The sequence below is a fragment of the Rhinoraja longicauda genome, chromosome 20 (genome assembly GCF_053455715.1).
Source record: "Rhinoraja longicauda isolate Sanriku21f chromosome 20, sRhiLon1.1, whole genome shotgun sequence".
Classification (NCBI taxonomy): domain Eukaryota; kingdom Metazoa; phylum Chordata; class Chondrichthyes; order Rajiformes; family Arhynchobatidae; genus Rhinoraja; species Rhinoraja longicauda.
In genome coordinates this window covers 3618017-3632641 of record NC_135972.1, presented here as the reverse complement: position 1 = coordinate 3632641, position 14625 = coordinate 3618017, and the positions used below count along the sequence as shown (strand labels likewise).

At 43.3% G+C, this 14625-nt stretch overlaps 1 protein-coding gene across 2 annotated transcripts in view; it reads left to right on the top strand.

Annotated features, from left to right (window-relative positions):
* Positions 1–14625, top strand: part of LOC144603498 (tubby-related protein 3-like) — a 37155-nt gene that overhangs the window by 2009 nt on the left and 20521 nt on the right. For both annotated transcript variants that reach the window (XM_078416759.1, XM_078416760.1), the window contains exons 2-9: positions 3597–3648; positions 5114–5276; positions 8453–8581; positions 9592–9753; positions 11012–11127; positions 11653–11847; positions 12914–13026; positions 13892–14006. In XM_078416759.1, the coding sequence (XP_078272885.1) occupies positions 3597–3648; positions 5114–5276; positions 8453–8581; positions 9592–9753; positions 11012–11127; positions 11653–11847; positions 12914–13026; positions 13892–14006 (1045 nt within the window). The remainder of the gene's footprint in view (positions 1–3596; positions 3649–5113; positions 5277–8452; positions 8582–9591; positions 9754–11011; positions 11128–11652; positions 11848–12913; positions 13027–13891; positions 14007–14625) is intronic.

Genomic DNA, 14625 nt, shown 5'->3' with positions numbered 1-14625 from the left:
TCTATCAATCCTTATTTAAAACGTTCTTCAAATTAAACTGCCCTAATATCTCCATGTGCGTTTTGGCATCATTGTTTATAAATGGTCTTTTGAGGTGCTTGAGAGGCATCTGTTTTGTTTAAAGTGTTATTATCAGTTATTTTGTCGTGCATTCATCTATTTTACACCTTTGGTGCCCAGATTGTGAACCATCAGAGAAGCATGCTGGTTGTGGATTTCATTCTGTATGTCCCATATTTAGTTACTCGACCAGTAACCATGAGGCATAGATTTATAATCCAGCAACATATGAATTTTGTGTAGGAAATAAATCAAAGGTAGACACAAAATGCTGGAGTAACTCAGCGGGATTGGCAGCATCTCTGGAGACGGGTGACGTTTCTGGTCGAGACCCTTTTTCCTGACCTTTCGGGTCGAGACCCTTCTTATGAATTTTAATATAGTTAATAAATAATCTGTGTTAAACTGTTAACGATCAGTATTGGTGGCAGTGAAGTTATTGGATTTTTGTGTAAACCTGTCTGGTTAACAAATGGAATCACAAAAGTCTGAAGAAAGGTCCTGACCTGAAAAACATAGTCTAACCATTCCACAGTTCCACAGATGCTGCTTGATCCGTTGAGTTACTCCAGCACTTTATGTTTTGCTGTTTGGTTCACAACTGTTTCTCGATGCAGTGTTATAGTTGGTTCTTAACTTCCCCCTACAATAACCTTGTACCCCACATTCTTGAATGAAGCCGCAAAATCAAAATTAGACAGACCACGAGTACCAGATTTGGGCCAGCAAATGCATCCCCCCTCTGGCTGGCACTGAAAAGCCCTCCTTTTGAACAGCTGGAGCTAGTGAGTAAATTGGAAGACTTAGAATAGGCACTGGTCACTCGAATAATACAGTTCTGCAATAATGCAGAAATAGTGCAGTTCAGCTCAATGCAGACTAACTAACGTTTTGTACAGTTGCAACACTACATCCCATTTCTTGTGTTGCCTTGTCCTATGAAGGCAAGCTTATCAAATACCTTTTTCACTACCCTGTCCACCTGCGTTGCCACCACTCTGCTATGGACTGCCACCCCAATTGGAAAAAACTTAACGGATAGAGCAGCTCAAAACTGTAAAAGTGGCGGAAGGTAGTAGTCCCGTGAAAAATAGAACAGAATAAAGGTCTGCAGTCGTGCTTTATTCACTGTAAATGGTAGTGGACAACATATCAACGAAAGGGAGAAGGAAATGTCAAGAATATTCCATCCTCAACAGAGGAACCTAGCTGTTAGACATCTTTCTTCACTATTAGGATGCAAAGTGATGGAGTAACTCAGTGGGTCAGGCAGCATCTTTGGAGAACATGGATAGGTAACATTTGGGGTTGGGACCCTTCTTCAGACCCGAAAAATATCATCTGCCTGTTCTCCAGAGATGCAGCCTGACCTGCTGAGTTACTCCAGCACTTTGTGTCCTTTTGAATGATCTCTTGCTCTCTTGCTATCCACTTTGCTGCTGTAACACTAAATTTCCCCGGTGTGGGACGAATAAAAGGAATATATTATTGTGCATATATTTTTAAAAGCATCTGCAGTTCCTTGTTTCTTTCTTTACTATTATCTATTATAATAACATTAATAAAAGTGAGCAATTTAACAGTCAATTCTCCCCCCCCCCATTGTATTCTTTTTTTATTTGTGTTATGTTTGTTATTTTTGATTTCTTTAGAAATATTAGTTTCATGTTTTAATCATTTCAATAGACAATAGGTGCAGGAGTAGGCCATTCAGCCCTTCGAGCCAGCACCGCCATTCAATGTGATCATGGCTGATCCTTCACAATCAGTACCCCGTTCCTGCCTTCTCCCCATACCCTCTGATTGGGATAAATCTTGCCCGGGTGATATCGGTAGTTCTGATCTGAACTGCTGATTTTCAGATGTCAAATCTTAAGTCAATCTACGATCTTGGTGCATGCACTAAGTGGTGCCACATTTGTGCCTGTGGCCGGAAATCCCACCACAAAGACCAGTCTTGCCTCTGGTCATGTAGCAGGCCAGGGCCTGTGTGGAATTGGAAAATCCCCATTGATTTCTTTGGCATTCCAAGGCTGCAGATGAGGAAGCAAAGGGAAAGTAAACACATGCTTAAAATAATTTTGTTAATTATTTTTGTGTTTTTAGTTAACCATGTTGTAATTCCCATTTTAAATTGCCTCAATTATCGTGATTTTTGAATGATTCTGAATGTTGAAACTCTCCAAGAAGCAAAGCTCCACCCCTTCCAGCTCTCCCTCTGGCAGAGTGGACAGCACATTCCAGAGACTGGGAGGCAGCTGCTGGCTGCCTGAGGCCTCCGCACTGCAGACGGCTCTGCCTGAATTAAGTGTGCAGGGGCTAGTGAGATTGGCCTGCACAGCTGGGCAGGCAACCAGATCACACATGGTCCAGCCCAGTCTCTTCCTCCCACACATTCGTGTATTTATGAATCTACCTCTTGCTGGAGTGTGTTTATGGAAACCTTTTGAACAGAATCTTTCTAAGCTATTCTTGACTACGTCTGTATAGCTTCATGATATTCCTCATTATTGAAATCAGAGCTGTGGTTCCTCAAATTCTTCCACACTGCTTTCTTGCTAGCTTATGCCAGTTTATATACTCTGCTGCCTCTCTGATTCTCCACTAGACACTGCCAGGACTTGTTTGGTTCCATTAAACAAAAGTTGTACACATTTTGGGGGCTGTGAATGCATGTAACCAATCTTAGCTATTTTTAACACTGAAGTGCAAAACAATTTGTTGAATGAAATGCATTGGTTGACTGTGACTGGTGAAGTTTTTGCTCTGTCTATTTCTGCCTCTTCCCCATCATCAGCTTCCCCTCCCCTTCTCAACTCCATTTTGACTGAGAGGCTATTACGATGAGAATGGTTTGGATTGCTTTCCTCTTTCCCAACTTTATCCCCGTCAGGAATAGCTGAGGCAGAAATCTGCCTTGTGGAAAACCTTACATTCTGTTGTATAAAAAGTGATGTGAATTCTTTTGAGTTATCAAATTGATAACCAAACAGGTACTGTTGAGATTCTATTGCACATTGATTAAGTGAACACCATAATTTAATAATTAAGGTGTGGATGAGGTGAATAACTAGTCTTTTTCCCAGGGTAAGGGGGTTTAAAACTACAAGGCATAGTATTATGGTGAAAGGGGGACGATTTAAGAGTCTTGAGGGCAACGCTTCACACAGAGGGTGGCGCATATGTGGAATGAGCTGCCAGGGGAAGAGGTTGAGCTGGGTACAATTACGACATTTAAAAGACTACTACTATTGGCCAGGCCAGTGGGAGAAGTAGGTTCATGGATCTTTGACTTTCTCTTCCTGAAGTCAAGAATCAACCGTTTGGTCTTTCTAATGTAAGAGCAAGATTGTTGTTCAGGTATCATTTAATCAGTCTATCAACCTCCCTCCTGTGCTCTGGCTTATCCGTCCAAAGACTGTGGAATCATTGGTTGTCTGAAGAGCCGTTTTCCTTGCTTTATGGCTCTATGACTCAATATTTCTGTTCAAAATGTCAATGCATCAGTAATTAATTCTGCTTTTTTTTTTCCCCAGTGTCTTTGAAGATGAAAATATTAACCTCCGACAGCAGAAGTTGGAGAAACAGGTAAAATATTGTTAAAGACTAAATTAATGTTTGCAACCTGATTAATCTTCTGTTCAATCAATACTGACAGATTTGGCCACTTTTCACAGCCATTTATTGCTGTAGCTGTATTATGAAAAGGCTTTCGGTTCCTTTTAATTGACCGCGTGCAACTGTGCAATTTGTTTTATTGCTTATGTTTTTAAGATTGCTACCAGGTAAAAATTGAAAGAAAGCAGATGTCGTTTAAAAATAAAGGTGAATACAAATTTCCACATGATACCAAATATGAGTAAAACAAAAAAAATATTGAGGCTAATTGTTCTGAGAAGCAGGAGGTGACTCTTGTTTCAGGCTACCACAGTCTTTGTGTTTAATGAACTTGGTGTTGTTCGGTAGAACATTCTAGTTCCTGACCTGGGTTACATAAGCTTTTTGAACAGGCATGGTGTTGAAGAGGAAGAGCACCTGTGATTATTTTCTCAACCTATCACGTTTGCTCCTGTTGATGCTCTGGCTGAGCAAAATGGATGGAACCAATCTAAATAACTGTTAGTTGCTGCATGAACTTGCTGAGTAATCATGAATATCTTGACTTGTCCTGCTAACAAAGATACGGTTTATCGTTTAAGTTGCTGTCACAACTGTGTGCAGTTACTTCAAGGGAAAGATCAAATAGGCTAATTGTTATCCAACAAAGATCTTTGAAAGTATTAAAGGTTTACACAGATGGATTTGAGAAATGTCTTGATCGTGCTCCTAGGTAGAGTGGATGTGGAGAGGATATTTCCAGTAATGGGAGAGTCTAGGATCAGAGGGCCCAGCCTCAGAATAAAAGTACGTACATTTAGAATGGGATGAGGAGGAATTTCTCAAGCCAGAAAGTGGTTAATCTGTAGAATTCGTTGCCACAGATGGTGGTGGAGGTCAAGTCATCAGGTATTTTTAAAGCAGAGATTAATAGGTTCTTGATTACTATGGGTGTCAAAGGTCGTGGGGAGAAAGCAAAGAATGGGATTGAGGGAAAATAGATCAGCCATGATTGAATAGTGGAGCAGACTCGATGGACTGAATGACCTAATTCATCTATGTCTTATCATCGTATGGATATGGATACAAATGCCACATAATTCTAAAGTAGTTATGAAGAAATTAAGTGGGGAATTCAGTAGAACCGGGAAGGTGGAGCGCACGACCTGTTACTGAGGCAAATGATGATAGATGTTTTTAAGCAAAGACTGATGAGGATGGTTAGGAGGACGTTCAAGTGAAGAATAGATATAATAAACTCCTTGGAAGGGATGGTCTGCTTTTTGCAATTTTGGGGGGATAATTCTATGAAAGACGAATTCTTCAAAGACTCTTGTCTCTTGAGTTGTAATCAAGTTTCTGTTTGCGAGAATGTTATTAATGTTAGTTCTTGAACTTCCCTTTCTTATACTTAGTAAGCACATTTCTAAAACGAATCCACTTTTTTTTCCTCTAGCGTGCATTGCTGGAACAAAAGCAGAGGAAGAAACGCCAGGACCTTCTCATGGTTCAGCCCAACCATGAAGCCAAGCCAAGGAGGTTGAAGCCAAAGCGATGTGAGGAGCAATCCCCATTAGTAGAGTCCCCGAACAGCATCACCACCCATAGGATACTGGATGGTTAGTAACGTATACTTCACATAATCACTTTCTTAAAGATCCATCCTGGCATGGATAAGAAGCTGTTTGTGCTGTGTAACATAGTATTATCCAATTTAACAATATCATTAAAACGATGAAAAATTAATGCTTTTGAACTCAAAGGAGTTCATTTGTAAGGCAAGTGTGTATGTTCACCTTTGCTGGACAAATGGATGTTATCTCACTTTCTCATCCACTCCCTACACACTAGGAACAACTCAGAGGCCAATTAACCTATAAACCCGCATGTCTTTGGGATGTGGGAGGAAACCAGGGCACCCGGAGGAAACCCACACGGTCACAGGGAGAACGTGCAAACTCTACACAGACGACACCTGAGGTCAGAATCAAACCCGATCTCTAGCACCGTGAGGTAGCAGCTCTACCCACTGTGCCACCTTAGTTATTGTAGGGGTGGATGTGGCACACTGGATTTTCCACACTTGTTATTGGAAAGTTTCAAAATCATAAGTGAACTCAAAGGCAAAATTAGACACATGCTTGAATATTGCTTGAGTCTGTAACCATAAAATGAATAGCAACCCATTGATTAGGGTAGATCTCCCACTGGGTCGCGTTGGTGATTGTCACCCACGCGAGCATTTTATTTATCCCAGTGTGGATTAGAGTGCAGCCTCTATTGGGAGTCCAGCTTTCTATGTGGCACGACTGGCTGGATGCACTGACAATGCCTCGCCAGCTGGGAATCTGGCGTATTCATTGAATATTTCTTAATATCCTTGACATTTGTTCATCTGATTCCTCTTTTGTGCCTGGCTGGATAATCATAATGAGATGAAGGTTTTGTTGACGTACCTGTTTCTCAGTAGCACAATTCCCCATATTTCAGGCCTCGCGTGCTTTGTGTTAGCATTCAGCAATTGTTTGCCTTTTCCAGATGATGTTATGTTTAAATGGTGTTTAGTAAAAGACACAAAGTAACTCGGCGGTCAGGCAGCATCTGTGGAGAACATTGATGGGTGATGTTCCGGGGCGGGACCCTTCTTGCGATTGATTGTTCGGGGGGGGGAAGGAAACTACCCAATACTCTATGGAGTTATTTTGCTCAAATGTGTTAAATGCTATAAACTAATACTGGAATAGAGTGTGCCATTTTTTTTAGCTGAGAGAGGTTTGCTGTGGATAAGCCATAATGTTTTCATCAGTTTAAGGTGGCATAAGGTTGGATTATTATTATCATGTCTACTAATATAGTGAAAAACAGTTTTGTGTGCTATTCAGTCAAATCATTCTCTATAGCAGTACAATCATGCGACACACTGGCAGGGATCTCCAAACTATGGCCTGCGGGCCACATCCGGCCCGCCATGAGATTTTATCCGGCCCGCAGCAAGCTCTTAGGCGGTGGGGACTGGAGGTAGAAGCTGTCAGTGAAGGCTCGCCGGAGAGCGGATCACCACCAACCCAGAGCCGGGACAAGGCGAGAGATTGCAGCGCCCCCTTGCAAACAACAAACCCAAGGAAACTTCCCTCCTCGCCGCCACCACCAATCACCCCCGGGGGGAGAGAGAGAATGGGGGGAGGGGGGGGGGGGAGAGTCAGGGTAGAGAGAGCAGCTCTCTCCCTCTCTCCCAGAGCCAGTGAGATCTGTGCCGCTCCTCCACTCTCTTCCCCGGCCCCGTCTCCCTCTAGCACAGCGAAATAAGAACAAACACAAGTGAAACTTCCCTCCTCGCCGCCGCTCACCCCGGGGATGCGGGGCTTCTGACAACAACTACACTTGTGTTTGTTCTTATTTCGCTGCGTTAGAGGGAGACGGGGCTGGAGAAGAGAGTGGAGGAGTGGCGCAGATCTCGCTGGCTAGGGAAGAGAGGGAGGGAGCAGCTCTCGCAAGTGGCGGCACTCCTTCAGCCTCTGAACCCCTCCCCGTGCTCCCGCTGCTCCCTCTACCCCGACTCTCTACCCCCTACCCCCTCTCTCTCTCTCTCTCTCTCCCAGTGGTGGTCATTGTATTTTTTCTGTTTTATAAATAATTGTATACCTACGGTATATATATATTCCAATATTTCAAGCTCTTTTTAAAAATTGGATGTTATTTATTTGTTGCCATATAAACCGAATGTAAACTAACCTAATCTAACCTAACCTAATTTAACCTATCCTAATCTAATCTAACGTAACCTAGTCTAAACTTTTTTGAGTTCATTAAATTTATAAAACGTTATTTTTTCCTATGCCCTGCAGAAATGTGCCAAATATATAATGTGGCTCATGCTGAAAAGTTTGGAGGCCCCTGCACTAGTATAACAGATCGTTTAAAAAGTGAAAGGAAAATAGGTTGCAGAATATAGTGTCACAGCTACAGAGAAAGTGCAGGGAACAAAAAGTGCAAGGGTTGCAAATTTTGAGATTGGGAGTACGTCCATAGCATATGGCAGGTCCGATGAAGAGTCTAAAAACAGCAGGGAAGAAAGAAGGTGTTCTTGACTCTGCTGGTGCATACTTTCAAGCTTCTGCCTGACAGGAGAGGGGAGAAGAGAGAATGCTTGGGGTGTGAATGGTCCTTAATTATGCTGGCTATTTTCCCAGGAAGTGAGGATGGAATTCACAGGGCCAGACTGGTTTGCACGATGGACTGGGCTGCGTCCACATCTACTTGCAATTTCTTGAGCTGTTGGGCAGAGCAGTTGCTAATCCGAGCTGTGATGCATCCCAATAGGATGCTGTCTGTTGAAGGAGCACATGGAGCCAGGTGCATAAACTTGGTGTTCCTGTTAGTGATCAAGTTATAAGTGAAAGACAGTACTTAAGCAATTTTGTTTTCACAAGAAATAATATAACGAATGAAATAGTTTGCATGGTTACCCGGGTTCGAACCTGACCACAGGTGCTGTCTGTACGGAGTTTGTACGTTCTCCCGGTATCCTGCATGGGTTTTCTCCAAGATCTTCGGTTTTCTCCCACATTCGAAAGACGTACAGGTTTGTAGGTTAATTGACGGTATATTTATAAGTTGCCCCAAGTGTGTGTAGGATAGTGTTAGCGTGTGGGGTTCGCTGGTCGGTTAGGACTCGGTGGGCCGAAGGGCCTGTTTCCGTGCTGTATCTGTAAACTAAATTGGTATTAGAAGGTAAGGAAAACAATTTTTTGGCAGGTGCTCTCAAATGTTTTCTTTTTGCTTTAATTTAAATCAGCGGAAGGAGATAGAAAGAAACCCGACGTGGGACATCCTCTTGAAAAATCCCTACGGCCGGACAGAAGGAAACATTTGCGAGGAGGTAACAAATTGGACAGAGACATCGAAAGGGACAAAGGAGAACCAGGTTAGCTTCCAAACCCTGAAAGCTGTGACTCTTTGCCATAAACGTGGACTTGTTTAAATCTGGATCTTTCATAGTTGTGTGTCCTTCCACGGAATACAAGATGGCTCTGTAATCTCTCAAGACTCCAGAGAATTTTATTGCCATATGTCTTGAAATGGAACAATTAAATTCATACCTGCAACAACACAACCGATATGTAATCATTGTACTCGGTAGACATCTGCTGTTAGAAAGAGAAAATAAAACAGATATTGGAGAAAATTGAGCAGAAAACAAGATTGAGAACTAGCGGTAGTATTGAACATACGGCTGCAGGGGTCATGAGAAGAGAGATTAATGGAATGAGTTATGCATAAGACATGGTATGCATGAATAGCTGAAGATGGTATCAGGTGAGTGAAATTTAAATAGAATGGCATGAATCTGGCAAAAATAAATCAGGATCTCGAGTGCCAGGGAAGGATAAAGCCAAGCAGACACAAAGAACCGCAGATCTTGGAACCGTGTGCTGGAGAAACTCGTCAGGTCAGGCAGCATCTCTCGAGATGAATGGACAGGCACAGTCACTTGGTGCCATCTATAACTATTCAAGGAAAGACACAAAATGCTGGAATAATTCAGCAGAGCAGGCAGCAACCCTGGAGTTCATGAATAGGTGATGTTTTGGGTCGGGACCCTTCCTGTCAACCTGAAATGTCACCTATCCGTGTTCTCCAGCGTGCCTGACCTGCTGAGTTACTCCACCAGCATCTGCAAATCCCTGTTTCCACAGCGATTCAGTTGTGTCACTGCTTGCTGAGTTACTTGATCACTTTTCTAAAAAGCAAGTCTCGGCTACTTTGTGCTCATTGATTTTGGAGTGCAAGTAAGTAAGCTGGATGGTTTTAAATGGCGTATCACTCAAAAAGCCTCTAAGCACTGTGAAGGTGTAGGATTATTATAGAACAAGTGATCCTCAATGTTGAACATTATTATGTTGTACTAACATAGATTGCTTCCACCTCTTGCAGATATTGATGGGCCAGGATTCTTAATGAACAATGAAGTGCACGATGTTGGCAGCAGACTCCAAACCCTTTCTGTTGGTGATTCAATGTCAGCAAGTCATGATGTTGAAGCACTTTTGGAACCTCCAACAAAGCCAGAAATCCAAGAAATAATGGAACAAAGAGGTAGGGAAGATTCCTTGGTGCTACATAGAACAATACAGTTCCGGATCAGGTTCCTATTAAATGAATCTGATCTCACCTACATATTTTTGCATTCAATTCCCGTAATAATAAATGGTAATCACTGGTGCAGCTGGTAGAGCTGCTGCCCACAGTTCCAGAGACCCAGGTTTGATCCTGACCTCGGGTACTGTTTATGTGTAGTTTGCACCTTCTCCCTGTGACCCCGTGGGTTTTCCACTGGGTGCTCCGGTTTCCTCCCATTTCCCTAAGATGTGTGGGTTTATAGGCTAATTGGCCTCTGTAAATTGTCCCTAGTGTGTAGGAAGTGGATGAGAAAGTGGGATAACAGAACTAGTATGAATGGGTCAGAATGGACACGGTGGGTTGAAGGGCCTGTCTCCATGCTGTATCTTTCAATCAATCTTCTGACAACTTTCTCCATTGCTTGTTGTACCTGCATATCAAACCAGATCCCTCAGCAACACGCAGCTCAGCAATTTCTTGCCTTTCAGGACAAGAGACCGTCACAGTTTCTCACATTATTCACAAAATGCTGGAGTAACTCAGCAGGTCAGGCAGCATCTCGGGAGAGAAGGAATGGGTGACGTTTCGGGTCGAGACCCTTCTTCAGACCCTTCTGAAGAAGGGTCTCGACCCGAAACGTCACCCATTCCTTCTCTCCCGAGATGCTGCCTGACCTGCTGAGTTACTCCAGCATTTTGTGAATAAATCGATTTGTACCAGCATCTGCAGTTATTTTCTTATACAGTTTCTCACATTATGGTCCATTTGACACATTCCTACCCCACCTATCTACATCCCTCATGAAGGCCAAACTCTGTGGATCAGTCCATGAATCGCAGACTTCAAGCAGTCATACATTGCATGCAAAGGATATGCAACAAAATACTAAACATGACTCCTTTCATTTACATGACATTGCTGTGTCCCAAACATTGTGGTGCCCTGAAATGGGGGGGGACTCTGTATAAACACTGCTGTAATTTCTACATGGTGAAACCAAAATGTATAAAAATGGTCTTTATTAAAATCTGACAATGTGCACTTTAACCACATGTGATTTTTTTCTATTACAAATCTCAAATTGTGGAGTACAGAGGCAAATAAATAAATGATGGGTCTTTGTCCCCAAACATTATGGAGGGCGCGGTATATCAAGTGTATTTTCTTTTGTGCAGCAGGCCTTTATTTAACACAATTAGCTATTTAACTGTTGGTTTCTTTTTTTTAAATTTAGGAATCTCTGGAAGCATGAACTTCGAAGAAGATGATGAAGGGGAGAATGATAATACTTCAGGCTATCAGAGTTATGAAAACGTCAGGCCCTCATCTGCCAGCAGTAAACAGTCCAAGGTGAGAGATTCATTCCACTTCAGATGGAGGTTTTGTTGATTCAATTGCTTCTTTTAGGAAGGAGATGAGGAGAAATTTCTTTAGTCAGAGGGTGGTGAATTCTTAGCCACAGAAGGCTGTGGAGGCCAAGTCAGCATATACTATTAAGGCAGAGATAGATAGATTCTTGATAGGTACAGGTGTCAGAGGTTATGGGGAGAAGGCAGGAGAATGGGGTTAGGAGGGAGAGATAGATCAGCCATGATTGAATGGCAGAGTAGACTTGATGGGCCAAATGGCCTAATTCTATTCCTATCACATGTGTCCTTATGACATTATGACTTTTAGACAAAGAACGAGGCAATTTCCCTGGCTGTTGCAATGGTTGTTATATTGGCATAAACTACCAGGTAGCCATGGGTGAGTTAATGTATATAACATTGAGGTCTTCCATCGTGGTCTGCAGGAAGCTACTGCTGCCTCCCTCCCTTCTCCTGGATCTGGCTTAATGTATATAACATTGAGGTCTTCCATCGTGGTCTGCAGGAACCTACTGCTGCCTCCCTCCCTTCTCCTGGATCTGGCTTAAACTTGGACGTGGACAACCTGGAGGAATTTGCACTAAGACCTGCCCCCCGGGGAATAACGATCCAGTGCAGGATCACGCGGGACAAGAAGGGAGTGGACCGTGGTCTGTATCCAACCTACTTCATGCACCTTGAGCGGGACGATGGCAAGAAGGTGAGGTGACCTTTGCTGAAACTTAAATGGAAGCCAAACAGACAGTAATTCAGCAGCTCCAACAGTGTTCATAGCATGTTTCAATTAAAGTTTCAGTAGTCCCACTGTGACTGGCTGGTTCCGTTTTTACATAGAGAGAAGTTTACGCTGTCACCTGTCCACACTTTATCTTCATGGCATCTTGGTGCAAGGTTAAGTTGTGTGGCCAATAGAACTAAGTTTAAGGTGCAAGTTAAAGGGGACGTATATCAAGGGATAAGCCAGCAAAACTATGCATACAAGAGTCAAGAGGGTTTTATTGTCATATGTCCCAGATAGAACAACCAAATTCTTTCTTGCTCACAATATGAATTGGATTTTTTACAAGGCAGGCATATTGCTTTACATGAGTTTGGTAAGGTAGTAATTAGGATAAATCAAACACAAAACGGGTATCAGAAACGAGCTGATTTCATTTCTTTCATTTCACTGCACATCGTGTATGTGTATGTGACAAATAAACTTGACTTGACTTGAGCTGCCAGAGGAGGTAGTTGAGGCACATGCTATAACATATAAAATATACTTGTACAGGTACATGGATAAATAGGTTTAGACTTTAGAGGGCTATGGGCCAAACACAGGCAGGTGGGACTAGTGTAGATGAAACATTTTGTTCAGCGTGGGCAGGTTTCCGTGGGGCCGAGGGGCCTGTTTCCATGCTGCAATGTGCTGTAGTTGTAGATGAGTATTTCCGGCCCAGTTTTTGTGCACTGGCACGGACGCTTCGTGTTGTCATCTGGCAGTGTGGAGAGAGCTTCACTCTGCATCTGACCTGTGAGTTCTCCCAGCCACCCAGGATGTGAAGCAATGATTTTCCAAATTGTGACTTTGTTGGAAACATCTTAGACTATGTGCCATTAGTGTGCAAGGCCGCATGTTGCAGCACTGAGCCACCATGCTATTAAATCACCCAGTAATCTTGACAGAGGAAAATTATCATTTCCCTGGAACTGAAGAAGGTTAAAGTGAAGGGATTGACCATGATAAGCACAGAGTTCTAAATATATATATTTTTCCCCCACAGGTGTTTTTATTAGCTGGAAGAAAAAGAAAAAAAAGCAAAACATCCAATTATTTAATATCGGTTGATGCAACAGACTTATCACGGGAAGCTGAAAGCTACATAGGGAAATTAAGGTAGGTGCATTTTGATGAGTTGGTGGTATGTACTATATTTTATATAGTCCAGTACAAATACAGAATGATATTGCGCTAAAGACAAAGTGCAAGAAGGGCCAGGCACCATCTATGGAGGGAATGGATAGGTGTCGTTTTGGGTTTGGACTGATATGGGCTAGGCAAAGACCAGCTTGGTTGGGGCATCTTGGTCGGCATGGATAATTTGGGGGCGGTCGAGGCCCCCACGTCGGGGCGGTCTGGGCCCCCGCGGCTTGGAGCTCCCGAAGTCGATCTCTGACCAGAGACCATGAGCTCCACGATGTTAAAGCCCGCAGGCCCCCGTGGTTGGAACACAGAGGTCGATCCCTGGCAGAGGCCACCATCTCCTTGATGTTAGGCCACAGTGTGGACGGAGTTACGATATGGAAAAAAATCGCATCCCCCACCCCCACATAAAACAAGCTACACTAAAAACATCCATTGAACACATACTATTAAAACAACAAAGAAGGAAGGGACACATTGTTGGCGAGGCAGCCATTGCTGGCGGCACCAGGTGGTAGAACCTTAACTATTATCTGCATTTACCCTGAAGAAGGGTCTCGACCCGAAACGTCACCCATTCCTTCTCTCCAGAGATGCTGCCTGTCCCGCGGAGTTACTCCAGCATTCTGTGTACCATTATTGCCTGGGGATTAGTCTGCACTACAGACTGTAATGACAACAGGACAACGCACTATTGATCAAAATAAATCGCACTCTTCAAATAAAATGGGTCTTTGAAGTTCTGCTGAGTAAGTGGGAGTGTACTGGAGTCATTTGGGATTGAAAGAATATATGTTGCGATTGATGCTTATTAGTGTGTGGTTTTCTTTAAAATTAGGTCAAATTTAATGGGAACCAAGTTTACAATTTATGATAATGGCGTCAATCCTGCTAAAGCAGTTGGATTACTTGACGAAGCCAATACCAGGCAAGAATTAGCTGCAATTTGTTACGTGAGTATACGGTATTTTACCAGTACACAATCTGGCAAGCCTTCTAGATACTCAGCCCGCCTGTTACAACTGAGCTATACACTGATCAGCCTAAACATTATAACCACTGACAGGTGAAGTGAATAACATTGATTATCTTGTTACAATGGCAACTGTCAAGGGGTGGGATATATATATATATTAGGCAGCAAGTGAACAGTCAGTTCTTGAAGTTGATGTGTTGGATGCAGGAGAAATGGGCAGGAGTAAAGACCTGAGTGACTTTGACAAGGGTCAAATTGTTATGGCCAGATGACTGGGTCAGAGCATCTCTGAAATGGCAAGGCTTGTGGGGTGCTCCCGGTCAGCAGTGGTGAGTACCTACCGACAGTGGTCCGAGGAGGGACAAACCACAAACCGGCGACAGGGTGTTGGGCGCCCAAGGCTCATCGATGCGCGAGGGCAACGAAGGCTATCCCGTCTGGTCCAAACCGACAGAAGGTTGACTGTGGCACAAATCACGGAGAATGTTAATGGTGGTCACGGGAGGAATGTGTCACAATACGCAGTGCATCGCACCCTGCTGCGTATGGGGCTGCACACGGAGGACCAACAGCATATTAGGCAGGTGGTCATAATG